This window comes from Kogia breviceps, chromosome 19, assembly GCF_026419965.1.
Source record: "Kogia breviceps isolate mKogBre1 chromosome 19, mKogBre1 haplotype 1, whole genome shotgun sequence".
NCBI classification, from domain to species: domain Eukaryota; kingdom Metazoa; phylum Chordata; class Mammalia; order Artiodactyla; family Physeteridae; genus Kogia; species Kogia breviceps.
Genome location: NC_081328.1, coordinates 46056429 through 46082771, shown reverse-complemented (window position 1 = coordinate 46082771; position 26343 = coordinate 46056429). Strand labels below are relative to the sequence as shown.

Here is a 26343-nt window from a genome sequence, read left to right as displayed (position 1 = left end):
CACAGCTGAATCCAGCAGGGCCTGCAAAACCCTCTAGCTGCCCCAACTGCAGGGCTGTTTTGTCTGGAGTCAGGCCAGGGACAGTAGGTAGAGCAGCAGCTGTGGACCCTTCCCCAGCTGGGGCTGCCCTCTCACGGGTAGTCTTGTGGGGGAAGGTGTGCCCCAAGGTGGAGCTGGTTGCTCAGGGTTGGATAAGCTTTAATGGTCCAGCACCCCGCCCCTCACGCCGGGGGGACTGAGCGCTCAGTCCCAACTTCCCTAGGGATAGCCTATGGTCCAGAGCATCTCCCCGCAGCTCCTCAGACCCTCTACCCTCTCCGGCCGGCGGTAGTGGGGGCGGGGGGGGGGCATGCTGGGCTAAAGGGCGGAGCCAGAGCCTCAGGGAAGGAAAGGTGGCTGCACGCTGCCCTCAGCCCTCGGCCCAGAGAAGGTTGGGTGTTGCGGTAAGGGCGTGGACACGAGGAATCTTGCAAGGAATCTCGGCCCTTCAGCTCAAGGGCAGGGTCAGCGGTGGAATCCGGCGGGCTTCGGATCTGCCCTCTCTTTACTTCTTCGAAGGTTAACCGGTCCCTGATCCTCCCCTCCCCAGCCTCGCGGCGTGCCCAGCCAGAGCCCGGGAACGGCTAGCTGCAGGAGAAAGGCCTCCATCTAATTAGGCAAATCTACTCCAGCACAGCTGAGGACACAGTGGGTGGGGACGACAGGGGCGGGGTCTCCTGGCCACGTGGGTGTGGATGCAGAATGGGCTGGTGGGGCGGAGCCGCGGCGTGGTGTGGAGGTGGGGCCAAGCCGCGGGGCGGGGGCGGCAGGCCGGGCCGTGGGAGATGCAGGTAAGGTCGGGGCGTGGGCGTGTATGGGGCCGGGGCGTGGTGGGCTGGTGGCCTTGGCTGTCTTGGGGCGGGGCGGTGGGGCGTGGAAGCGGGCCTGGCGGGGCCGCCCAAAGCACCGCGCTCTTAGGAGGCCAGGTACCCGGCATCCACAAAGATTCCCGAGCCGCTGGTGGAGGCGCTGCGGTCGCTGAGCAGGAAGAGAATGCTGTTGACCACGTCTTCCACCTCTGCGGCGGGTGGTGGGCGGGGTCAGCACGGCTCGGCCCGGCTGTCTGGGCCCGGCCGCCCCAGCCGCGCCCGCCACTCCACGAAGCCCAGCTGACCTGCAAACGGCCTCAGCGGGTGGCGCTCCTTTAGCTTCCGGGCGAACTCGGGGTCAGACGAGGCTTGCTGGCCCATGGCGGTCAGCACCACCGTGGGGTTTACCGAGTTCACCCGGATCTGGGGCCGAGGGGCCGGAGGGGTGGTCTCAGCCGGCGCACGAACCCCGCCCTCACAGACCCCACTGAGCTTGCTTACTCACCCCCTGGCGCCCCCTACCCCCGTTTTCATCCCCAGCCGCCGCCTTGCCCACCACCCGCCTGCCCCCACCTCACCCCTACCCTGCGCCTACCTCGTGCCTTCCCAGGCCGGGGCCCCTGGCACCCCCAGCTCCCCCATGCCTACCTTGTGCGGCCCCAGCTCCATGGCCATGGCTTTGGTCAGGATGGTCATTGCACCCTTGGTGGAGCCTGTGGGAAGAGGGCAGCACCGAGGACCCTTAAGGATTCAGCCCACTTTGCATGAGGCCCAGCCTGGGAGCCCAGCTGCTCCTGCATGGAACGGGGGCTCAAGGTCGGGCATAGGGACTCACTGTAGGCAGCTAGGCTGGGAAGGGTGACATGGGCTGCCATGCTGGAGACATTCACGCTGGAGCCAGGCACTCCGTGGCTGATCATGCCCTGGGCCACAATCTGGAAGCCAAGAGACGGGGCAGCCTGACCCCACTGCACCCCCCCCTTGGGCCATGTCTGCACTGGGCCACATCCTCCCACTGGCTCACCTGAGACACCTGGAACACAGTGCAGTTTCACACTGAAGGACCTGGGGGGAGAGGGGACAGTCAGACAGACCATGGCCATGCCCGGTCCACTTCCTCAGCAGCCCATCTCCTCTCCTACTCCTCACCTGTCGAAGTCCTCCTTGGTGGTCTCCAGGAAGGGCTGCAGCAGCGCCACAGCGGCATTGTTCATCAGCACGTCCACAGGGCCCACACCGCCCAGCTTCTGCTCCGTGGCATCCCAGTCACCCAGATCCGTGCACACGGGCTCTACCCCGGGGCCCTGGGGGAAGGCATTGGCCAGTGACCAAAGGGGACATCCTGGCAAGTTGGTGAGGCATCCTGGAGGGTCACAGGACTGGCCCATGGTGGAGCTGCACACCTCACCTCCTTGGAGAGGCTGACCAGGTCAGCACTGGTACGGCTCACAGCCACCACTCTGGCTCTTGAGGCGTGCAGGGCCTTCATGGTGTCCCACCCGATCTCTGCAGGGGTGCACGGGGCAGCCAGATGGTGCAATATGTCTGGGCCAAGGCTGTGGGTGGGGGCAGCAGATTTGCTGCTCAGGAGAGAGCGGTGAGACAGTGCTGGCCAGAGAGTGGTGGCCTGGGGGTCAGGGGTCCGGCCATTCAGGATCTGGCCAAGGGAGGCCCAGAGGGCAGCCCCTTCCTGCTGGGCCGAGGGAAGAGGCCTTGGCTGGGTCCCCCCCATCTGCCCAGACTGATTCTGAGGGCCTCCCTCACAGGAGGGCTCTTGCATTGACCAGGGAGAGGCTAGCATCCTGTCCCAATGGGGCCTGCTGGGTGGTAGGGAGCAATCCAGGCCCAGATCAGCCAGCTCGGGCACAAAGGGACTTGCAGGCCCCAGCATGGGCCTGTGAGGCTCTGGGTCTGGTCACCTTGCTCTCTAACCTCGGTCCGTCACACACCCCCACCTGCCTCGCTCACACTCATCTTTCCCTGCCCTGTCACCAGGGCCTGAAGGCCACTGAAATTCAGCAGCATGGTGCCAACTCCCAGCCTCTGTACAATAGGAGGCGAGGCCGTGGGGGGTTTATAGACCTAGGCTGGGGCAGGCTGGGTGGCCAGGCAGGTTTGTGTGTGATGGGGGGGGCGGGGCTGGCTGGAGGGGGGAAGACTGGGGGCACTAGGTGGGGCCAGGCATCAGTGCAGCTTCTGCTTCCTTGTTCGCAGAAACCTGTCTCCTTAGAAGGGGCCACCGTCCTCACCCACAGCCCAAAGGTGCCAGCCAGAAGCACCATCCTGGGTTTTGGAAAGGAAACTAAAAATAAACCCTGGGGTGGGGAACGTGCCCCTTCCTGGCTGGTTGGGGGCAGATGGCCTGGAACTGGTCCCTGCAAGCCCTGGGCCTGATGCCCCTGGGTGATGGCCAAGGCCACACAGATGTCCCTCTGGGGAGTGTTCTCCCAAACACCCACAGCTTAAAAAATCTCCCTACCTCCATCAACCCTCACCCAAATCTAAACCCAGCAGCACTTGCTACACTCAGCCAAGGCCATCACTACACTCCAGACACATTTTCAAATGCCAAAGATAATTTTTATTTTGAAATAAAAGTTTCACAGTTGCAAGGATAGTAAGAATTCTTTTCCCCTGAACCATTTGAGAGTAATTTGCAAAACTAACACTCCATCACCCCTAAATAGCTTAGTGTCTGTTTCCTTGGAATAAAGACATTGTCCTACGCAACCACAAAAGCACACAATACATACAACACAACCACAACATAACACATACCATCACGACACAGCACAACTGTCGGAGTCAGAAGAGTAACACCATGCGTTCCTACCACATGATCCTTAGCTCCCATTCAACTTTCATAAGTTGTCCCAATGATGTTCTTTAAAAAAAAACAAGAAAAAGCTGTATCAAGGTTTAATTGCTATATAGGACTATGCATATTTAATGTATACAGTTTGATGAGTTTGGACATATGCAAACATCTGTGTCAAACCATCACCATAGTCAAGGTCATGAGCATATCCATCACCCCCAAGTTTCCTCATACCCATTGATTTTGTGTTTGTGGTGAGGGCACCTCTCACACAGAGTCCCAGTGAACTACAGGTCTCTACAACCCGCTTGTCTGGCACAGCTGAGACTTCACTCCAGTTCTTTATGGCCAAAGGGTCCAGTCCAGGGTCACATGTTGCCTTTGGAGGTCCCGTCTCTCTGTCTCCCTCACTCTGGAACACTCCTTAGTCTTTCCTTGACCTTTATGACCTTGATACTTTTGACAAATATAGATCAGTTATTTTGTAGAAAGTCCCTCAATTTGGCTTTCCCAGTGTTTCCTTGTAATTAGATGCAGGCTGTGCATCTCTGTCTTGAGCACCATGGAAGTGACACTGCATCCTCACAGCATCCCATCAGCTGGCACCATTTTGATCGGTCCCATCACTGGTGATGTTAACTCTGATCATGGGATGGAAGCGGACATCACTAGGACACCACTTCAATCACTGCATCGCCCTTCCAGGTGCAAAAAGAACATGGCTGCAAATCCTGGGCGAAATGTCCCCTGTGTTCCACACCAACTCAGAACTGTGTGGAGAAAGGAGTCTGGGACCCTAGGTTCAGCCTTGCACAATTTACATTGACCAATACAAATCCACCCCAGTCCGTCTAACTTCACTTCCAAGTAAAGGCAATAGCAAAGTCGGCCTGACATAATTCAACCAACAACACACAACCAAATACATGCTACCCTCTCCCCAGAAGGTGATGTAAAGTCCTTTTATCCATCTCTGGGTGATGTTCAGTCCTCTTCCAACTGAGTCACACCCCCCTTATGTATCCTGTAACTTCTATGCTGACGTAGAAAGATAACCACTATTAACACATATTATGATAGATGGTGAGTGAGAGGGAGAAGAGAAGAGAAAACAAATCGGTTAATATGTACACAAATATATTTGTGTAAAAATGAGGATGAAAATATTATAGTTCTCTTTTCTGCAACTGGTCACATGGTCACATGGCCATAACTACTGCTTATCTTCTTACACTGCCCATATTATTATTTTGTCCTCCACTGCCAGATGGAGTCAGATCTCTGAGGGTACACATTTTGATTACTGCTTTGAATCTGCTACCATTGTGGCAGGTGTGACCAAGTTGTCTTTGGGGATTAAGTGTGTGGAATCGGGACTTCCCTGGTGGTGCAGTGGTTAAGAATCCGCCTGCCAATGCAGGGGACATGGGTTCAATCCCTGGTCTGGGAAGATCCCACATACCGTGGAGCAACTAAGCTTGTGCGCCACAACTACTGAGCCTGCGCTCTAGAGCCCGTGAACCACAACTGCTGAGCCCGTGAGCCACAACTACTGAAGCCCGCACGCCTAGAGCCTGTGTTCTGCAACAAGAGAAGCCACCACAGTGAGAAGCCCGTGTACCGCAGCGAAGGGTAGGCCCAGCTCGCCGCAACTAGAGAAAGCCCGCATGCAGCAACGAAGACCCAATGCAGCCAAAATATAAATCAATAAAAATTTTTTTAAAAGTGTGTGGAATCGAAATGGAGCAGGACCCCTATGGTCCCTGCCCCCCATATCCTCAACCTGCCTTTTGTCTGTGGAAAAACTTTAGCCAAAGAATAAGTTTAATCAGAGAATTGAGAAAATGCAGAAACAAAGGAAAACAGTCCAACAAAACTAAATAATAATAGTTTAGTCATTAAGCAAAGTCAAGGACCTTTAGTTCCCCCTCAAGGGCTATAGATAATATACTGAGCTGTATCCTTTGAGCTGTCTTCTAGATACTAAAACCCCCACCAGGTAGAAGAAGAAAACTACATGATGACCAGACTGTAGCCATGTCATAAGCTGCCACAATTCTGAAAGCTGGCCTCAAAGTAATGGGAACAGAACTTCCCAGGTGGCACAGTGGATAAGAATCTGCTGGCCAATGCAGGGGACACAGGTTCGATCCCTGGTCAGGGAAGATCCCACATGCCGCGGAGCAACTAAGCCCGTGCACCACAACTACTGAGCCTGTGCTCTAGAGCCTGCGAGCCACAACTACTGAAGCCTACACGCCTAGAGCCCGTGCTCTTCAACAAGAGAAGCCACCGCGATGAGAAGCCCACACACTGCAATGAAGAGTAGCCCCCGCTCACCGCAACTAGAGAAAGCCCACGCGCATCAACGAAGACCCAACGCAGCCAAATAAATAAATAAATAAATAAAAGAAATGGGAACAAACTGACCCTGGAACTGGAGATTTTTTTTTTTTTTTTTTTTTTTTTTTTTTTGCGGTACGCGGACCTCTCACTGTTGTGGCCTCTCCCATTGCAGAGCACGGGCTCCGGACGTGCAGGCTCAGTGGCCATGGCTCACGGGCCCAGCTGCTCCGCGGCATGTGGGATCTTCCCGGACCGGGGCACGAACCCATGTCCCCTACATCGGCAGGCGGACTCTCAACCACTGCGCCACCAGGGAAGCCCCCTGAAGATTTTTTTTTAAGTGGGGTATAGTTGCTTTACAATGTTGTGTTAGTTTCTGCTGTACAATGAAGTGAATCAGCTATATGTATACATGTATCCCCTCCCTCTGGCACCTCTCCCCCCCGCCCATCCCAGGTCACCACAGAGCACCGAGTTGAGCTTCCTATGCTATACAGCAGGTTCCCACTAGCTATCTGTTTTACACAGGGTAGTGTGCGTGCTTGGGCACATGCAAATGTGAACACATGCGCACAGGCACACACATGGGGACACACACCGGGAGACACATGGATACATATAGGTGTAGGCACACGTGCTCACGCACACGAGCACACATTCATCCGGCCGGCACAGTGAAGAGGACCCTGGACATCAGCAGGTTCATTCTTTTTTTTTTTCGGCATGTTTACTCTTGACGCTGGGCTGACCCAGTAGCCAGGCTGGGCTTGTCTTTATCACTGTGCTTAGGGTCCTCTTGCAGGACAGCCATGCTAAGGAGGGGACAGAACCCTGGCACTCCCTGGGGCTGGTCACACGGGCCGGATCTCGGGGGAGGATGGCTAATGGCCGTGGTGAGGGCCCCTAGGTTGGCTGTTGCTCCCTGGTCTTGGGGAGGCTCCTGGGGGTCCTGCTGGGCCAGATTCACGCCAGGTGCTGAGAGCTGGGTCCAGTCCTGTGGCCTCGGAAGGTCACTATAGGTGGGGGCTGGGGAAATACTCGTCCTCCTGGAGAGAAGCCAAGGGCCACCTCAAGGACATAGTTCGTTTTCTTCTGGGCAATGAAGGGATTGAAAGGACCTAAGGCCTTCTGGCCCCCACTTTCCTGGACATTGTGCTGGTCCTTCTGGCTCTCAGGACACTCCTTGCCTGGCCAGCAGCTGGCAAGGACCAAGGTGCCAAGCTGACCGTGCAGGAGCAGAGCACTCAGGTCAGATCACAGCCCCAGGCCTCTGTGCTCCATGCGGGGAGTGGGGTCCAGGGCTCAGGCCACTCCAGGAGCCCAGCTGGGGGCCCTCTGCCTCCAGGAGTGTCTGTGGGCTCAACGCCAGGCCCTTCCTGCCGCAAGCAACCCCTCTGTAGGGGGGGCGTTCAAGCCCACAGACGCCACAGAGACAGCGCTTCCTGCAGGCCTCCTTTGAGGACCTCAGGCCAGCAGCTGCGGTCACCTCCAACGAGGCAGACAGTCACCACCAGACCATGGGCTTTCTGGTCCTTCCCACGTCGGCTTGGTGGCTCTTTTCTTCACCCGCAGGGGTGAGTCCCTCCTGTGCTGTCGGGGCTGAGCGTCTCAGAGGGGACAGGGACATGCAGGGAGGGGGCCCCACAGCGCAGGCACCGGGTGGAGGGGTCGTGCCTGGCACTGGCCAAGGTGGCAGGATCGGGGAGGATCACTCACTGCTGAGTCTCAGTCTTTCTCAGGACGTCCCACCCCCCAACACCTGCCGTCTCCTGAAAGCTCCGACCCTACTCTGGGGGCTCTGCCCTCCAGGAAGCTGACTTGCTCCTAGCTCAGTACCAGGGTTTTGGAGAAATAAGAGGGAGGCTTGAGTGCCAGGGTTATTGGGCCAGGAGGCCCACTCCCCAGAGGCTCCCGGGTTCCTGGGATCCACAGTAGCTTCTCTAGTGGGAAAGGGTCTGAGGTCCGTGCCCCCAGTATAATGGGATTATAGCCTGAGCAACTGTGTGGACTGGGAGAGTGTGGACTGAGAGAGGTCCAGCTCTCCCAAGAGACTTGCCAAGAGACTAAGCTCTTCCTGGTAGGGAAGTGCTCCTGGGAGAGGAGAGCACCAGAAGTGGAAAAGTCCCCCTGGCCATTCTGAGGACTAGCCCTGAGTGGCAGAGGCCACAGAGCTAGGGAGGGGACATCAAGCTCCCTGTGGGCAAGCTGCCTTCCCACAGAGGCCCCATACTCTTCTGGAGTCATTAGTTCACGGCGGAGCTGATCCCCGCCTGGAGGCACAGGGCCCCAGGTACTGTGAATCTGGAGCTGAGGACCCTGCAATCCCGTCCGGGAGAACTTTCTGGGGTGAGGAGAGGTTTCTCATACTACAGGTCAAATCACTCAGTCCTCGGCAGTTCTGCCTGCTCTCTACACACCCCTGGTCTCTCCCAGCCACTTGGAAAGGATGAGCCCTTCCTCCAGGTGATGGTGTCCCTGGGAGTGGCCCAGCTCAGATGCATATCTGCCTTCCTAGGCCCCACCAGACCCTCCCACCAGCTGCTGCCTCCTCAGGAACTGCTGTAACTTGCCCCTCAGAGCAGAGGAACAAGTCAGAAATTGACCGGGTTGTACAACCCACTGTCCTCTCCATAAACCAAAATTATGCGCTCAGACATTTGCTTCCATTGGTAATGTTGTAACTGGTACCCACACTAGCCCTCCTGCTGTAAATAACCATGAATCGTGACAACAGAGGCCTAGTTATTGTTTTCAGGAAATGGATAACAAGCAGCACAAGACTTCTCTCTCTGGACGGTGGGACCCCTGAGATGAGACCCACAGATGACACCGCACCTCCTCCGAGGGGTGGGGAGCTGGAGTCCAAGCAGATGCGTGGTCCTGCCAAGCAGAGAAAGCCGATCAGGACTCGAGGAGTTGAAGGAGCTGAAATCCTCAGGGCACAGCAGCAGAGAGCATGGCTGTGCCCAGAGGTCTGTGTGTCAGTTCCTTTTGAGTCAGTGGCTGAGGGCCGGGCTGTGTGTACACAGGGCGAGATCACCCAAGAGAGGTTAAGCGCCCAACAGAGCTACTAGGAGTGAAGCAGTGCCGGAGGTCTGCGAGTTGTGGTCCTGCCAGAGTGGACACAGCTCACTAATATCTAGTCCACTCCCTGGGCATCCAGCTGAGGCCTGCAAAGTCTGATCCTTACCAGTCAGGACCAGTAGAGGGAGACTTACTCCAGTCCCAGTCCTGGAGACCTTGATAAAATGCACAGAGACAAAGAGCTTGGAGGCCAAATCCCACTAAGTTAGAGGCCCTTGGGAAATACCATAGGTTTTCCACAGATGACGGTAAAGAAGCCCAAACAAGTGCAGAGTGATTTCTCAGTAAATAAACTGCCTGCCAGAACAAACACCAACACTTCAGTGGAAAATAACAAAATCCAGACTCTCTATGGAATGTCATTCACAATGAAGATTGTCTAGACATGAAGAGAAACAGGAAAATGTTACTCAAAGTCAAGGAAAAAAAAAAGCGACCAATTAAAAAATTGTCTGGCTTTACCAAGCAAGACTTTGGAGTAGCTATTATAACTATATTCAAAGAATGAAAGGGAAAGCCACCTCAGAGGTAGGTGGGGCCAGACCCCTAGCTCAGGTGGGAGGGAAGAAAACTTTCGGCTCCAGTCAGAACCTGTGCCGCCAGCGGAGGCTCTGCTGCGGAGATGAGACACAGCATGTGTAGCAGGGCAAGCCCTGTGCCCAGCACATATCAGCGAAATTATTTGGAGGTGACAACTCTGGACGAGATTTGGAAGCCAACCCACATGGAGAACAGAGTCACCCTGATTCAACACCTCCCAGCCTGTCAAGCTTCCAAAGGCTCTTCTGCCCCCGCTGAGATTCAAAGTGCAGGTGCTTCTCCTCCCTCCTCTTAAAAGACATAAGAATTAAAAAAAAAAAAAAAAAAAAAAAAAAAGACATAAGAATGATGGGACTTCCCTAGTGGCGCAGTGATTAAGAATCCGCCTGCCAGTGCAGGGGACACAGGTTCGATCCCTGGTCCGGGAAGATCCCACATGCCGTGGAGCAACTAAGCCCATGCGCCACAACTACTGAGCCTGTGTGCCACAACTACTGAAGCCCGTGTGCCTAGAGCCTGTGCTTGGCAACAAAGAGAAGCCACCGCAATGAGAAGCCCGTGCACCGCAAGGAAGAGTAGCCCCTGCTCGCCGCAACTAGAGAGAGCCCGTGCAGCAATGAAGACCCAACACAGCCAAAAATAATAAATAAATTTATAAAAAAAGAATGATGACTTTCCCTTATAACTGTGTGTAGCACCCAGGAGCTGTAATAGAGAAGAGCCTTGTATTCTCTGACAAGGTAATTACTAAAGGGATGCTGCCTATTAGCTTAAATGACACAAAATGGCCCATCACTGGGAACCCTGCCTCCCAGGTGAAGAGCGTGAAGCTAAAATACCTTTGTTTAGCTGACATGAAATATCCCAACCAGGCCCACCTGTGAATGGCTGTAGGAAGGACGAAATTAACACATCCCTTCCAGAGTCTGGCCAGAACCAGAACTTTCCCCCCTCCCCTTTTAGTATAAGAAGCCTGAGTTCTAACTAGGGGAAGATGGTTCTTTGGAAAACTAGTCCACCATCCTCTTGATCTGCTGGCTTTCTGAAGAGTCGCTGTTCCTTTGCCCCAACACCTCGTCTCTCAATTTATTGGCCTGTCGTGCAGTGAGCAGTTCGAACTTGGACTCGGTAACAGAGCCGCCCTCTCGAGCTGAGGGGCCTTCCTTCCATATCTCCTCTATTTTTTATAGTCCTCCTGTGTGTCAGGACACTCAAGATGGCTGTCCTCTTGCTCTCCGTACATCCCCCACAGAACCAGTGCCTGCTTCACTTACACCCTACTCACATGACTGACCTCCCTACATACTCGCGCTAGGCCCCAGCTAGAGATCCTTCTTATCAAAGGGGTGGTGAGGGGCGTGCCCCTCTAATGGTTTCCCTGGTAACTAATGAGCCCACCTGATGTCAATTCCCACTATCACTGGTAATCTCCCCGCCCTGCCCCATCACCACACCCCCCCCCACCCCCTACACACACACACACCCCGGCCTGGGAAGGCTGCTGCCATGTCCTGCTTGCCGCCCGGCTGCACACGGTAGGGTGTTGTTCTAGGACGTTGTCTCGTCTCGGACACGTAAGCTCCCCCACCCATTAAACCACTGATACGTCTGTGCTGACTCTGGGCTCTCTCTTCGATCTTGAAGCTGGGCAAGCACAGGCCTTGTAGGTCTGTGGGGTGCAGCCCAACACCTCTTTTATTTCATTTTTCTTCCCCTTACTACTCCTTCCAAAAACGATTTGTACTTATGGACTTTGCTTCACATTCCATATGAGTTAGGAGTGCTTCTAGCTGCAAACAAGGTGATTAAACCTGGCTGACATGTTTCTCTCATAATAACAAATGCATGATGAGAATGTGGCACCAGCAACATCAGAGACCCAGGATCTTTCTCTCTGTCCACTCGGTGAGAGGAGCAGGACCCTGAGGGCCCTCCCGAGTACAAATCCTTTCCCTGTCCCCTGTTTCTTGTTTGTAGGAAATAGGTTTCATTCAGCCTCCTTGGCCTTCCCTGAGTTCCAAAGGGCAGATTCAAAGAGCTGCTAATCAGGGAAGGGAGGAAATGCAGAAACAAAGGAGGAGCAGTCAAGAAACAATAGTGCAGCCTTGGGGCAGGGTCCTGGTTCCTCCTCAAGGAATATAGGTAACAATATCTTTGAGCTCTTCTGCAGGAACTAGGGCCCCCACCGAGGAAGAGGATTGTAACCTCAGGCTGAGCCAAGATTCCTGGAACACCGCCCTGCTATCTCACCACCAACCAATCAGAAGAAAGTCACACCCTGCAGCCTTCACCCCAAGTTTCACCTATTAAAATCTTCTCCTGGAAAACCATCGGGGAGTTCAGGATTTTTTGAGCATGAGCCACCCTTTCTTGTTCTCCTTGCTTGGCCCTGCAATCAACCTTTCTCTGCTCCAAACTCCGATGTTTTGGTATGTTTGGCCTCACTCATCGGGCACATGAATTTGCATTCAGTAACATCGATGCCACAGCATTCTTTACCTGTTCTAGCTTCCCTGGCTGTTATGGTGGCCATGTGACTTCAAGCCAGTGACATATGGGAAATTAACATCCCTACCGGGCTCAGATGGTGTGTATCTAGTATGCCTTCATCCCGCTTTCCCCTCCGTTTCACCTGGACGATCCAGGGATGCTGGGCCCCAAGGATATAAGCAACCTGAGTTCCTGACTCACCACCCATGCATGTCACAGTGTGGTTTATGCAGCACAGCCTAGCGCATCCTGACATACTTTCTCCAGGTAGGCTTCGGCTTTTTTTTTTGGTACGCAGGCCTCTCACTGTCATGGCCTCTCCTGTTACGGAGCACAGGCTCTGGACGTGCAGGCTCAGCGGCCATGGCTCACGGGCCCAGCTGCTCCGCGGCATGTGGGATCTTCCCGGACCGGGGCACGAACCCGCGTCCCCTGCATCGGCAGGCGGACTCTCAACCACTGCGCCACTAGGGAAGCCCTTTTTATTTTTTTAAGTATAAAAAATTAATTAGTAAACTAATTCTGGCATCATTTGTTGGAAAGACTTTTCCCCCTTGAATTGCTCTGGTGACTTTGTTGGGAACACTGATAGTAGAAGCGTGTATCTGTGGCTGGGCTCTGCTGTGTGTCTCACGCGTCCAGCTCTTGGTCCCAGTGCCAGCGTCACAGTCTCCATACTGTAGTTTTGTGAAATGAAAGTCATATTTTTATGGCAAGACAAGAGATATCCAAACAAAAAATCTCTGCTCGTTGACCTCCCTTCTCCCCTCACTGTGCATTGTGTATCTGCATTAGGCATCAAACAAACCTCCCCCATCAGCAGCAATACCTGCTCAACTGTGAAGACCAACATTCTCCCAGCATCAACAAGACAACTCCTTAAGGGATAGCATTTCTTTTTTTTACAATGTATTTTAAAAATTATTTAATTTAATTTATTTATTTTTGCCTGTGTTGGATCTTTGTTGCCATACGCGGGCTTTCTCTAGTTGTGGCAAGTGGGGGCTACTATTCGTTGCAATGTGTGGGCTTCTTATTGCAGTGGCTTCTCTTGTTGCGGAGCATGGGCTTTAGGCGCGTGGGCTTCAGTAGTTGTGGTTTACAAGCTCTAGAGTGCAGACTCAGTAGTTGGGGCTCATGGGCTTAGTTGTTCTGTGGCATTTGGGATCTTCCCGGACCAGGGCTTGAACCCGTGTCCCCTGCATTGGCAGGTGGATTCTTAACCGCTGCGCCACCAGGGAAGCCCAGGGACAGCATTACTTCCTGATCTTGTACTGGGCCACATGACCCACCAGGATGACTCTTAGATCAGGATCATGTAAATTGTCTATAATATGTCATTTGATGTACAGCCTTCTGTCTCAAAAAACTTAACACAACTGTGCCTTGACTTCTAATGGGTGGAACAGTTCTCAGAGCTTTCTGAGATGCTCTTTCTGGGTTATAATCCTCAAATTTGGCTCAAATAAAACTTTCCATTTATTTCTTAGATCGACAGATTAATTTTTTATTTTTTTTTAATATTTAAAAAAATTTTGGCTGCCTTTGGTCTTTATTGCTGCACACGGGCTGGGCTTTATCTAGTGGCGAGCGGGGACTACTCTCTGCTGTGAAGTGCGGGCTTCTCCTTGCACTGGCTTCTCTTGCTGTGGAGCAGGGGCTCTAGGAGCATGGGCTTCAGTAGTTGTGGCATGAGGGCTCAGTAGTTGTGGTTCTTGGGCTCTAGAGTGCACGCTCAGTAGTTACGGCACACAGGCTTCGTTGCTCCATGGCATGTGGTATCTCCCTGGACCAGGGCTCGAACCCGTGTCCTTTGCACTGGCAGGCGGGTTCTTAACCACTGCACCACTAGGGAAGTCCCTACAGATTAATTTTTTGGCACTTCATAGTAGGTCTTGAAGTCAGGCTGTGTATGTAAGTCCTTCAACTTTGTTCTTTTTCAAGGTTGCTTTTTATATTCTATGTGTTTAGCATTTCCATGTAAAGTCTAGATTCAACTGGTCAGTTTTTTTGGTAATGTGTTTGTCTGATTTTGGTACCGGAGTAATGCTGGCCTCATAAAACACATTGGGAAATGTCCTCATCTATTTTCTGGAAGACTGTGTGTAATATTGATGTTATCCCTTCCCTACATGTTTGATAGAATTCACCAATGAAACCGTCTGATCCTGGAGATTTCTTTATGGGACTGTTTTTGTTCAATTCAAATTATGTAATAAATATAGGGCTATTTCAATTTTTAATTTCATCTTGGCTACTTTTTTTTTTTTTTTTTTGTGGGGTACGCGGCCCTCTCACTGTTGTGGCCTCTCCCGTTGCGGAGCACAGGCTCCGGACGTTCAGTCTTAGCGGCCATGGCTCACGGGCCCAGCTGCTCTGCGGCATGTGGGATCTTCCCGGACCGGGGCACGAACCCGTGTCCCCTGAATCGGCAGGCGGACTCTCAACCACTGCTTGGCTACTTTTTAAAATAACATCTTTATTGAGACATCACTCACACATCAAAAAGTGTAGTTTTGAAGTGTGTAATTCACTAGTTTTTTTTTTTTATTACATTCACAGAATTGTGTAACCATCACCATAATCTAATTCCAGAATGAAATTAATTCCCATTGGGTTTCTTGCTTTACTCTGCACTGCCCCCTACTGTTTCCATGTTCTCGGAGTCTCTGGGGCCAAGCCTCACCTAGTTAAGCCTCAGCTGGGGATGGGCACGTCTGGCAACTCAATTTTTTTCACCGTTGTTCGCGTGTCTGAGAATGACCGGGGAAGTAGGTGTTGATTTTGGGGTTACAAATAAGTTTTATCATGTGGGTGAATTTGGAAACACAGAATCTGCAAATAACGAGGATTGACTTTTGATGCCCTCAAAGTAAGCCCATACCCATCAGTGGTTATGCCCCATACACCCCAGCTCTCCCCAGCCCTGGGGAGTTGGTCCATTTTGCAGGTCACCATTCCTCTGTGATTGCTCAGTGCCTGGCATGCAATGACATGGGATGGACTGATGCTGAGTAAATAGTTGTCCAAAAAAAAGTTAAATGGAGGACCAAGTACACACAATTTAATTTTGAACCTTAATTAACAATATTTTAACTTTGATTATACATCTATTATATGTCTACTATACGACATATTTTGTTATTTGTAAAATAAAAAGTGGGGGGCTTCCCTGGTGGCGCAGTGGTTGGGAGTCTGCCTGCCGGTGCGGGGGACGCGGGTTCGTGCCCCGGTCCGGGAGGATCCCACGTGCCGCGGAGCGGCTGGGCCCGTGGGCCGTGGCCGCTGGGCCTGTGCGTCCGGAGCCTGTGCTCCGCAGCGGGAGAGGCCGCGGCGGAGAGGGGCCCGCGTACCACAAAAACCAAAAAAAAAAAAAAAAAAAAAAAAAAGTGGGAAGAGAAAAAAACATTTTCACCAATTTTTGCACTTTTCAGGGACAATCACAGAAACATTTTGGCGTGTTTCCTTCCAGGTTTTTTTCTCTCTGAACAATAAATGGACCGCCCACTTGGGCAGATCATGAAGCCTCAGGGTGCTAGCCAGTCCCACCTCCCCTTAGAGGGTGCTGGGGGGATGGGGGTGACTACTCCTCTGGACCTGGTGAGGGAGGAGTCTGTTGCCTCTGAGGTGGTCGAGGCTGGAGGTCCAGACCTGAGGTGGCTCCAGCTGGGGGAGGGGCAATTTGGTCCAACTGATGCTGTCCTGGGTCTGTGCTGTGTGGATGCCCCAATGGGCTGCGGTCTTGGAGGTTCAGTGTGTGTCTAGGTCTCGGGGGCTGTCACACATTCACATCTGGGAATGTGAGGGGAGGTAACTGCTGAGCATGGACAGCTACCTGCCATAAACCCCTCTCCAAGGGACCTCGGACCACTCAGCCCATGCTGACTCCAACCTGCTTACTGGGTATTGCTGGCCTGCCCACCCTCCCCCACATGTCACACACGTTTGTACCCACATGCATACGTTTACACAGCAATTCGCTCACGTGCTCACGCACGCTCACGTGCTCACGCACGCTCACGTGCTCACGCACGCTCACGTGCTCACGCACGCTCACGTGCTCACGCACGCTCACGTGCTCACGCACGCGCTGGCGTCTGCATGCGCGCGCACACACGCTAGTTCCACAGTGTGCTGAAAAAGCAAGCATGAAACTCGGGCCGTCTGCCTCCTGGGGTAAGTTCTATCACGTTTCCATCATTCCCTGCAGGCCCCCCCCCCCCCCCCCCCCGCCACATACTCCAACTCACACTGAAGAGCCCAGTGGGCAGCTTAACGCTTGACTGTGTTAGCGGTGCAGTAAGGAGCACAGATCTGCCTGGCACAGAGCTGGTCTGGGGCAGAGCCTTCAGGGGGAGGAGCTGGATGCTGCGTGGCCCTATCTGGAGCTGAGCTGCCAGGTGCCACTGGTTAATTAAGACAACGACCGACAGAGAGTAACAAGGCTTTATTCACTCGTTGCAGTTGCAATAGCAGAGCAAGAGACCAGAAGGCAGGCGCTGGCTCCCCTTGTTCTGTTTCCTCCTCCCATGGAAAGGCACCGTCAAGATCAAGGTGGGTCAGCTGGTGGGATGGGGATGCCTTATTGCAGAGACGGCCCCACACAAAAGGCTCCTGCTATTTCAGGGACTTGGGGCCCAGGGTGGAGGAAGGGAGGACAAGTACTGAGCAATGAGTCAGAGTGGAGAAAAGTTCTTCAAGTTCCCTCAGTAAGAACCCCTTGGCCGACGGCCCCCAAGAATGTGGCCTCTGAATGGAGATGCCCTGGCTAGCAGTAAGCTGTGCCCAAGAGCACAGCCAGCCAGAGGGCCTGCATCCTTGAGTGCGGCTCCCGTCGGAAACAGAGAGACCCTGTCTGGGCTCCAAAGCCTGGTGTGGGGAGGGTGGCTTCCCAAGAGAACGGAGGGTGAAGCATCTACAGTCACCTTTGCTAAGCTGCAGCATCTCACACATGACCCTGGCCTGCAGTCCCCTCTCCAACAGGTGAGGGCAGCAGGACGGAGCCCTTGGAGTCAGATATCAGCCCCCTCCCAGGCCCCCAGACCCTAGGGTGAGACCTTTCCTGTGAGAGCTGGGGCTGGGTCCCTGGGCAGGCACACAGCGCTGTCCCCCTCTCCCACAGTGCCAGGTCACCCGGGCCTGCCCGGGGCTGTGGGGAGGCCTCCAAGCCAGCTGGAGTATTTGCTGGGCGCCCTTATCTCCCTGGATGAGGCCGTGGCCGCCTGGAGCCCAGGAGGGGAGAGCACTGTTTCTGCTCCCTCAGGCAGGCGTCGCCCACTTGCACCTGGGGCAGAGCCAGAGGCACATTTGGGTCGGAGGTCGAGGGTCACCGAGAGGCGAGGTCACTCTGCTTCTGCATAGGACACCAGTCCGTGTCCGGGTAAAGAAGGCAGTGGACGGACTTAAACCTGGGAGAGAAATGGGAGTCAGGCTGCAAGGCAGGCAGGCTGGCCCAGCACTCCTCCCCACTGCCGGCTCACCGCGTGGGGTCCTGCTGCAGGCTGAAGCCTCCGGCCACGTTCACCACATTATGTGGGTTCTCAGGACCCCCGTAGCTCAAGGTGACCTGGGAGAGAAGAGGAAGGAGAGTCACTCTCCGGGCCAGTGCCTCCCAGCCCGTCCTTCACAGGAGGTACCACTCGGCCTCCTGGTTCCCTAGCGCCCCCACTCAGCGCTCTCAGGGCAGGCTCAGGAACAGCACTGAAAAGTGATGGGGGCTGAGAGGCGTGGCCAGCACAGAAGACACCTCAGGGAGGTGGCTGGCGCACGTATAGGGGCAAGAGGTCCCCAACCCCCTGCCCAAAGCTGATCCCCCCTCCCTGGGCCGGGTCTGTGACTCCTGTTGCCCGTGAACCACTGCCCATGGCCCGGGTGCCGTGGGCCCGCCTGCCTGGGAAGGCGCAGCAGCTGTTCTTTACAAAAGAGCCGCCACGTGAGCCTGGGAGCCCCCTACAGCCAGGACCCTGGGTCACAGCAGCCAGGGTCCAGGGTCCATGGCAACTTTGCCGCAGCGCTGGAACCCACCCCTGCCCTGAGCCCTTGTTCAGCCGGGAGCCCATCTGGGAGCCAGGTGGGGGCAGGGGCCCGAGGCAGGGACACCTGTGGAGGCAGCAGGGGCCCAGAGCGCCTACCTGCTGGAGCAGGGTGTCGGGCGGCAGCCTCTGCAGGCTCTCCAGGTGGGAGTGGAACAGTGAGCTGTGCAGCAGGCGGGCACCCAGCAGCCCCTCCACAATGTAGCCCACCGTGCAGTCATCCGGCAGCCGCACCCGCTCGGCTGTGCTCATGAAACTGCCCAGGCTGGGGAGCGGAGGGGGAAGAGGTCAGCGCCTCCCCAGCCCTGGGCAGCTCCACCTGAGGCAGCCAGCGCCTGCCTGGCCCCCACTCACCTGGCCCATGGGCTCATCTTGAGTGCAAGGCCTCTGCTCAAGCAGAACCCGGCCCCTCCAGTAGCAAACCAGAACTTGACCGTGGTCACCTGAAGAGAAGGGAGCCACCAATCAGGTCTCTTCACCCCAACTCTTCATCTGGTCCTTAAGCTTCATAAGGTCCTTAAGGACCTTAAACGGTCTTTAAGCTGCTCCTTAATGACTCCCCGATCAATTGGCAGAAACTTCCCAGGGCACAAGGGTACCAGGGCTTCCACAGTCCAGTTGCCTGTGGCCCCAGCCCCTCCCGCAGCCCCACCTCACTTACCCCAGTTCCTGAAACACTGCATCTGGGTGGATCAGGCACCTGTCCCAGCCCTTCCCTGCTGGGGTCTCCATGTTCTCAGCTGCCCCTCCCCGGCCCCAGAACTCACGGTTCCACCTCCTTGGACCCTCTCGGTAGCCTCGATGGGGTGGTCCAGGCTGGGCCGCCCCAGGTAGACGTCCTGGCTCGGTGAGAAGGTGGACAGCAGCTGCAGCAGGCCTTCGGGGTTCACGTAGTTGTCGTCGTCCACATGGCAGAACCACCTGGGAACGTGCAGTCTCTGGAGTGAGCCCGGCCCAGAGGGTGGGGGTGGGGGAGCCCCTGGCCCAGGTGGGGGCCCGGACTCTCACTCAGCCCTGGGGTCTCTAGGGGGCATGGGCGTGGCCACCACATACTTGCGTCCAGACTCAATGAACTTGTCGTATTCCACTGACATCTTGCAGCACAGCGCCTGGCGTGTGTGCACGGCTGAGCAGTTGGTGTTGACGACGTGGCTGCCTGCCCAGTGGAGAGACGGAAGCATGAGGGCTGGGGTGAGGCCTGCTGCCAGCCCACCCCACTGAAGTCGGTCAAAATGCGGTTGGCTGGTCGGCACAGCACCTGTCCTGTTCAAGGCCCGTAAGTCGGACCCAATCACAGCTCTGTCTTGACCTCCTTCAACTGATCCTGTTGCTGCCCTCCGAGGTCCGGGCAGATGACAACCACTTGCAATCTCACAGGAGAAAACCCACCAGGAAATAGGACTGGGGCGGGACCACACTGCTCTGAGCAGGACTGGAAAGGATGGTTCCCTGCTGGTCTATCTTCAGGGGACATGACTCCCGCCAGAGGCCCTGAGAAGTCAGCCAGTGGCTGAGGGAGGCAGAGCATGGCTGGCAGGGTGGGGCCCTGGACTCCAGGCTCTGTCCTCTACTAGCTGTGTAACCTTGGGCAGGTGCCTTAACACCCCCCACCCCGGCCTTTGTACACAGCAGGGGTCCATGTGGCACTGAACCAAGGGATAGCTGAGAAGGAGGCCCTCGGACACGCCAGCAGGGCTGGGCTGGGGAGGGCACTCACCTTCCTGGAGCTGTAGCTCAGGGTCATCCCCGTCGGTAAAGATGAACGTCTATAGAGAAATAGCTTGTGGGGTTTCAAGAGGCACCTCCCAGGGACTCTGGGCCTGGCAGAGCCTTGGCCCTGTGAGCAAGGGTGAAGCTGGAGAGGCAAGGGTGGGCTTGGACGGGATGGGGTCCAGGAGAAGGGAGGGCGGTGTTCCAGACAGCCTGCTAGTACTCTCAGCATCCCCAGTGCTGCTGGGGCCAGGCTTGCTCTTGCTGGAGGAGTTTCTGTGGTCTCAGCCCAGTGTCAGCTGGGAAAACCCACCCAAGTCTGAAGCCCGAGAAAGGACAGGAAAGTGTGGGCACTGAGGGTCCTGAGTCCCTGCATACTCAGGCCTGGGGCCTGACTGCCATGCTAAGGACACAGCGGTGGGTAGGGGGTCCTGGGGTGGGGATCCCGGGTGGGGTCCAGGGCGGGGTTGCCAGTTTGGGGATGAGGGAGTGGGGTCCCAAGGCAAGGATGCCAGGGTAGGAGTCCCGGGTAGATCCCAGCGGTGGAGGTCCTGAGGGCGGAGTCCGGGGGCACGGCTGTGCTGGGACTAGGGATGGGGGAGGTGCCGGGGCCGGGGTCCCAAGGTCAGGAATCCGGGGAGCTGGGATCTCGGGGCATGGGAGGGTTCCGGGGGCGGGAGTCCCGGGGTCCGCGGGGTCTCGGGACGGGGCCCACCTGCCGTCGGGCCCGGGAGATCCAGGTGCGCAGCAGCAGCCCCAGGCGCGGCCCGTGATTCTTACGGGTGGTCTTGACCGCAATGAAGACGTCGTCGGGCCGCAGGCGGGGGGCGGGTCGGGCAGGGGGAGCGCGTGGGCCGGGGCCGGGGGCCGCGGCCTGGGTCGGGGCCGGCGCGGGAGCGCGGGGTAGCGGCAGTGGCAGCAGCAGCAGCGCGGCCAGGGCCGCGGCCAGCGCGAGGCAGGCCCGGCACAGCGCCCCCCGCGCGCGGCTCATACGGCCGCGGAATCCGCGGGCACCGCCCGGCCAGGCGCGCCGCGGCCCCTTTAAGAGCCGCCCCGCCCACGCCACGACCCGGAAGCGGCGGCTGCGCTGCCCCGGAAGTGAACGGTGCGCCGCGGCGGGGTGGGCGAAGATGCCGCTGCCGGTTCAGGTGTTTAACTTGCAGGTAACGAGCCGCGGCCGGCGGCCCCCTCGCGCTCCCGCCTTTGGGCCGGAGCGGGGCTGGCCGTGCGCACCCCCCCGCGCGGCGTCCTCCCTGCGCCCGGGCTCCGGCCGCAGCGTCCCGCCCGTCGGCCCCGGCAGCTCGGCAGGCCCGGCGCGCTAACGCTCTCTCTCCTTCAGCAGCCAGCCAGCTCTGTGTCAGGGTCGGGGGGTGCAGAGAGTCAGGACAGAATGCGGGGTGGCCCGGCCCCCCGCGCGGCCGCGTCGTCAGTGGCAGATGTGCACTGCGCCCCTCCCAGCGGTAGGTCAGAACTCTTCCTGCCGGGCACGGCCGGGGACTTCAGCCTGAGCGCCAGCCTGTCGGCCTGTACGCTGCTTTATGAGGTACCTTCCAGGACAGGGGCCGGGACCAGCCCGCACGCCCGCCGGGCCGCGCAGGGCTCCCTGGCGCCCCCCTCCCGCCTCCCGGTCCATCGGCGTTACTCGCCCGGCGCTGCGGCTCCGGCTGCTCAGCCGCGCCTGGGTCGAGGCCGTCCGTGTTTTCCCTGTGGCTCGGAGGAGGCTGCGTCAGGACGGTGGCTGGGAGCACGTAGGGACCCTCTGGGGTCTCTGGGTAGTGGTCTTTCGGCTCTGGTTCCCGCCCCACAGATGGGCCGTCACGGTTGGGCTGAGCGTTCTGCTGTTAAGCCAATAGTCTCGCTAGGAGCCCCCTCCCTGATGTGGCGGCGCTGGACTTGGCGGGCAGTGGGGAGGGGCTCGGGGGACAGGATCCCACCCGCCCGGGAGATGGAGGGCAGAGCTGAGCTGGGGCACAGTGAGGGTCACTCGCCCTCCCTGGGCGTCCCCTGCTCGAGGTGCCAAGATGCTGTTCCGTGTTGCAGGGGGCCGTGGAGCCTATGCAGATTGATGTGGACCCCCAGGAGGACCCGCAGAACACGCCCGATGTCAACTACGTTGTGGAGAACCCCACCCTGGTACGGAGCCTGGCGGGTACTCCTGGGGCATCGGGGACTGCTTGGGGGTGTCAGTCCTGCTGGGAGGTCCAGGCTAGGCTCCCCAGTCCCATCACATCTTTTTCTGATTCAGAAACTTCTAGCGTTTCTAGTTGTGCGCTTATAATGGGTTGCTAGTCGGTTCCAGACCCTGCACCTGCTTCTCGCTCACACGGAGGAGCCCTGTGTGCCAGGTCACCCTCCCTGCAGGTCGAGTCTCACTTCAAGGACAGGTCTTCCTTGGGACCCAGCCTGGGAAGCACTGTCTCCTTACTCAGCTTGATGACTGGCTGCCCATGTGGCTCTGGCTGTTCACCTCCCAGGGCATAGATTTCCTCCAGAGACCCTTGCACTGGCTTATCTCGAGTGGCCTTTCGTCAGCCCCTGGACAGTGGTTTATTTGGTGCCCACATGCCACTACTCCTGACTCACTGGCTGGGGGGGCTTGAGGTCTAGTGTCCCAGCTTGCACAATCCACCCCTGCCCCCAGGATCTGGAGCAGTACGCGGCCAGCTACAGTGGCCTGATGCGCATCGAACGACTGCAGTTCATTGCTGACCACTGCCCCCCGCTGCGGGTGGAGGCCCTGAAGATGGCCCTGTCCTTCGTGCAGAGGACCTTCAACGTGGACATGTACGAGGAGATCCACCGCAAGCTCCTGGAGGCTGCCAGGTGAGGCCGGGGCTCAGTGAGGTGGGGCAGGGTTTGCGTGTGCTATATGGCCAGCCTGGGCAAAGGCCTTCCCTGTGCTCCTGCAGTGCCTGGGCCCATGACACAGTGATCTGGCTTTCTTGTTGAAAAGTCAGGAGGGGCAGAAACGGCCCAACGGGCTAGGCTCTCACTCTGCTCGCTGAGAATTCAAGCTCCCTCCCCACTTGCATGCGTGTGCCGTTCCAACACTGAGCAGAGCCTGTGGAGACAGCAACGTGCTTTTTGCTTCTCAGCACAGCTGTGTGACTTATTTCTCGTTGGGCTCTCCCGCCAGGCCGCGGGCTCCTGCTGTCACAACTGCCCCTGTGCCAACTGGGCACCCTCCCGATGGGGGTGAGGGTCGCTGGGAGGCAGCTGCCTCCCCTGCACATGGCCCCCTAACGGCCAGGTCCTCCCTCAGGGAGCTGCAGAACGCACCCGATGCCATCCCTGAGAGCGGTGTGGAGCCCCCACCCTTGGACACGGCCTGGGTGGAAGCCACGCGGAAGAAGGCCTTGCTGAAGCTGGAGAAGCTGGACACAGATCTGAAGAACTACAAGGGCAATTCTATCAAGGAGAGCATCAGGTGTGCCCAGGAGCGGGGCCGGGGTGGGCTCCATCAAGGAGAGCATCAGGTGTGCCCAGGGGGCTGGGAGGCAGGCTCCGTCAGAGGGAGCATCAGGTGCACCCTTGGGGTGGGGGGTTGGGCAGCCAGGCCCATGGACCGACCGGTGTCCACTTGCGGCTGGACCCACAGGCGTGGCCATGACGACCTGGGTGACCACTATCTGGACTGTGGGGACCTCAGCAACGCCCTCAAGTGTTACTCCCGGGCCCGGGACTACTGCACCAGCGCCAAGCACGTCATTAACATGTGCCTCAACGTCATCAAGGTGGGCCCTCAGGTGGGTGGCACGGGAGGGGGGCATAGAGCGCAATGCCCGTGGGCCAGGAGGGGGCGCCCCAGGCTGAGTGCATTCCACCTGCCCACCAGGTCAGCGTCTACTTGCAGAATTGGTCTCACGTGCTGAGCTACGTCAGCAAGGCCGAGTCCACCCCGGAAATTGCCGAGGTAATGATGGCTCTGTGCCCCTTGGAACTTGCCCCAGGATCCCTGACCACTCCTGGCCCTGGTGGGCTTTGTCCTCCTGGAGTCTGCCTCTGCTGCTCTTAGGCTGGGGCCGGGTGCCTGGCGGTTGATGAAGGTATGGAGGATGGGGGGTTGCTCACATGTGCGACCTTCTCCTGCAGCAGCGTGGGGAGCGTGACACCCAGACTCAGGCCATCCTCACCAAGCTCAAGTGTGCAGCAGGTGAGGGCCCTGGGGCACAGGGGCAGGAGGGCACCCCAGGTGACCTCATCCCGGCCAGGAAAACTTCCACAAGCCCCACACCTATTCTGTACCTGACGCCTACCCGGCTCAAGTGCCCCTTGGGGAGGCTAGGGAGTGATGACCAGTGGTTGGGAGTAGAGGCAGTGCCTCCTGACAGCTGCTGTCGTGGCTGGTTACCCCTGCTTCCACCCCTACCCCGTCAGCTGAACAGCTCGGGTGCCATTTGCAACAGGAATAGCAGCTAGCTGCTCAGCCTCCCTGGGCGCCTGGCTCACGGAGGGTGTTGCCGGCGCTCACTGGCGAGGTTACTTCTCACTTGCCAGCGTTTCTGTCCCAGGTGCGCGCCCGTTGATGGCCCCACGGGGCCCTGGCAGCTTCCTCTCGATGCCGGGCTTCATCCTTTTTCCCCCTGCCCCCCTCCAGGCCTGGCTGAGTTGGCTGCACGCAAGTACAAGCAGGCTGCCAAGTGCTTCCTGCTGGCTTCCTTCGATCACTGCGACTTCCCCGAGGTGAGGGGCGTGAGGGTCTCTGGGAAGAACTTCACTGGGGCTTGGGAAGCAGGGTGAGGGCTCAAGAGTTGGGCTCTCTGTTGGGTGGTCACCCCCATGGGGTCCTAGACATTCTGAGTGGGTGGTGGGTGAAGTAGGGTGGACCCAGCCCACATTTCTGTACTGACTGCCAGTGACCCCAGGACTCTGACCCATCTCCCTTCTTGCTCCTCAGCTGCTCTCCCCCAGCAATGTGGCCGTGTACGGTGGCCTGTGCGCCTTGGCCACCTTTGACCGGCAGGAGCTGCAGCGCAATGTCATCTCCAGCAGGTGGGTGGAAGGTGGGGTACTGGGCACTGCGGCCCTGCTCCTGTGCCCCCAGCCACCTTCAGGTGGGTGGGCAGGCAGGGCCGGCTCTGAGAAGTTTGGCATCTGCAGCTCCTTCAAGTTGTTCTTGGAGCTGGAACCACAGGTTCGGGACATTATCTTCAAATTCTATGAGTCCAAGTATGCCTCGTGCCTGAAGATGCTGGACGAGATGAAGGTGAGGGGCCTGGCCTGGCTTGGAGGTGGGTGAGTGCGGAAGGCCTTGGCAGCTGTCCCTGACTGGCTCTCCTCGCCAGGACAACCTGCTCCTAGACATGTACCTGGCCCCCCACGTCAGGACCCTGTACACGCAGATTCGCAACCGGGCCCTCATCCAGGTAAATGCAGGGGCAGAGGCTGAGGCCGAGGCAGGGTGCTACGGATGTGTCTGCGGGTAGCTCACGTCCCCTTTGCTCTGCAGTATTTCAGCCCTTATGTGTCAGCTGACATGCGCAAGATGGCCACGGCCTTCAACACCACAGTGGCGGCGCTGGAAGATGAGCTGACGCAGCTCATCCTGGAGGGGCTCATCAACGCCCGCATCGACTCCCACAGCAAGGTGGCCAGCCTCAGGGCTGTGGGCTGTGGGCGGGGAGACCCTGGGCCCCACTGAGCCCTGCACCTCCACAGATCCTATATGCCCGGGACGTGGATCAACGCAGCACCACCTTCGAGAAGTCTCTGCTGATGGGCAAGGAGTTCCAGCGCCGTGCCAAAGCCATGATCCTGAGGGCGGCTGTGCTACGCAACCAGATCCATGTCAAGGTGCGGGCAGGGGCGCCCTGGGGTTGGGGGGATGGGATGGGCACACGCGCCCCTCTGGGCTAAGTGGCTGTCTCCACTGCAGTCCCCTCCCCGGGAAGGGAGCCAAGGGGAGCTGACGCCGGCCAACAGCCAGTCCCGGATGAGCACCAACATGTGAGGGCACCCCCGGCCTCCAGGATGGTCTGCACACCCCCCACCCTGCCCCGCCCCCCACCCTCGGCCTCCTGGCCCTCCCATCTGCTCCAGCAGCACTTCCAGAGGTGTTGCGTGTGGCCCACTTGTAGGGGCCTGGCTGCTGGCTGACGCTAGCCCTCAGCCCCCTGCCTGGGCTTCCATGTGCCCAGATTCTTCTGCCCCCCAGATTCTTGTGCCCCCCTCCCCCTTGCTGCACCCTGTGCTGGGGGTGCTGGGGAGGAGGTGGGCTTTCCTGGAAGGAGAGACCTGCTGGGCTCACCCACATGGTGCCCGGGGCCCCCACCCGGCAGCACTGTCTCCCAGCCTCCATGTTGATGTGTCATTTGGGGTTGTAGCATTATTGAATCTTAGTCCATTAAAGGGCAGCCTGAGAACAGCCCCTTGCACCACTCCTTCCTGTCTCCATGGGGCCCCCGGCCCAGTCCCCACCTCCTTGGGCGCCCCTTACTCACACTCCACTTGGCTTTGCAGGGCTGAGGCCAGTGCA

General features: G+C 57.4%; 3 protein-coding genes across 8 annotated transcripts; 1 reads left to right on the top strand and 2 right to left on the bottom strand.

Moving 5' to 3' along the window:
* The first annotated feature begins 754 nt into the window (after window positions 1-754).
* Window positions 755-26232, top strand: GPS1 (G protein pathway suppressor 1). Of its 6 annotated transcripts, none has more exons than XM_067021459.1 (16): window positions 755-830; window positions 16591-16680; window positions 19260-19434; window positions 21909-22001; window positions 22510-22691; window positions 23131-23295; window positions 23467-23602; window positions 23704-23781; window positions 23961-24021; window positions 24466-24551; window positions 24766-24860; window positions 24969-25074; window positions 25154-25234; window positions 25318-25455; window positions 25527-25661; window positions 25744-26232. In XM_067021459.1, the coding sequence occupies exons 4-16, from the start codon at window positions 21924-21926 to the stop codon at window positions 25816-25818; spliced, it is 1416 nt and encodes a 471-aa protein (XP_066877560.1). In that variant the 5' UTR covers window positions 755-830; window positions 16591-16680; window positions 19260-19434; window positions 21909-21923; the 3' UTR covers window positions 25819-26232. The 6 variants fall into 6 exon arrangements, with proteins under 6 accessions (XP_066877560.1, XP_066877561.1, XP_058902910.1 ...); XM_067021460.1 differs by having other exon boundaries at window positions 769-830; window positions 23964-24021; XM_059046926.2 differs by lacking the exons at window positions 755-830; window positions 16591-16680; window positions 19260-19434 and adding exons at window positions 20984-21031; window positions 21208-21411 and having other exon boundaries at window positions 23964-24021.
* LOC131746060 (carbonyl reductase [NADPH] 2-like) lies at window positions 954-2873 on the bottom strand. The gene is given in 9 exon segments (XM_059047011.1): window positions 954-1057; window positions 1154-1271; window positions 1497-1561; window positions 1684-1783; window positions 1873-1894; window positions 1896-1913; window positions 1998-2152; window positions 2257-2352; window positions 2817-2873. Coding segments are annotated over 9 exon segments (735 nt in total).
* Window positions 16559-20871, bottom strand: RFNG (RFNG O-fucosylpeptide 3-beta-N-acetylglucosaminyltransferase). The gene is made up of 8 exons (XM_059046994.2): window positions 20584-20871; window positions 19876-19924; window positions 19212-19314; window positions 18926-19079; window positions 18513-18601; window positions 18258-18423; window positions 17607-17692; window positions 16559-17534 (listed from the first exon to the last, which is right to left on the bottom strand). The coding sequence occupies exons 1-8, from the start codon at window positions 20857-20859 to the stop codon at window positions 17453-17455; spliced, it is 1005 nt and encodes a 334-aa protein (XP_058902977.1). The 5' UTR covers window positions 20860-20871; the 3' UTR covers window positions 16559-17452.
* Window positions 26233-26343: the final 111 nt, after the last annotated feature.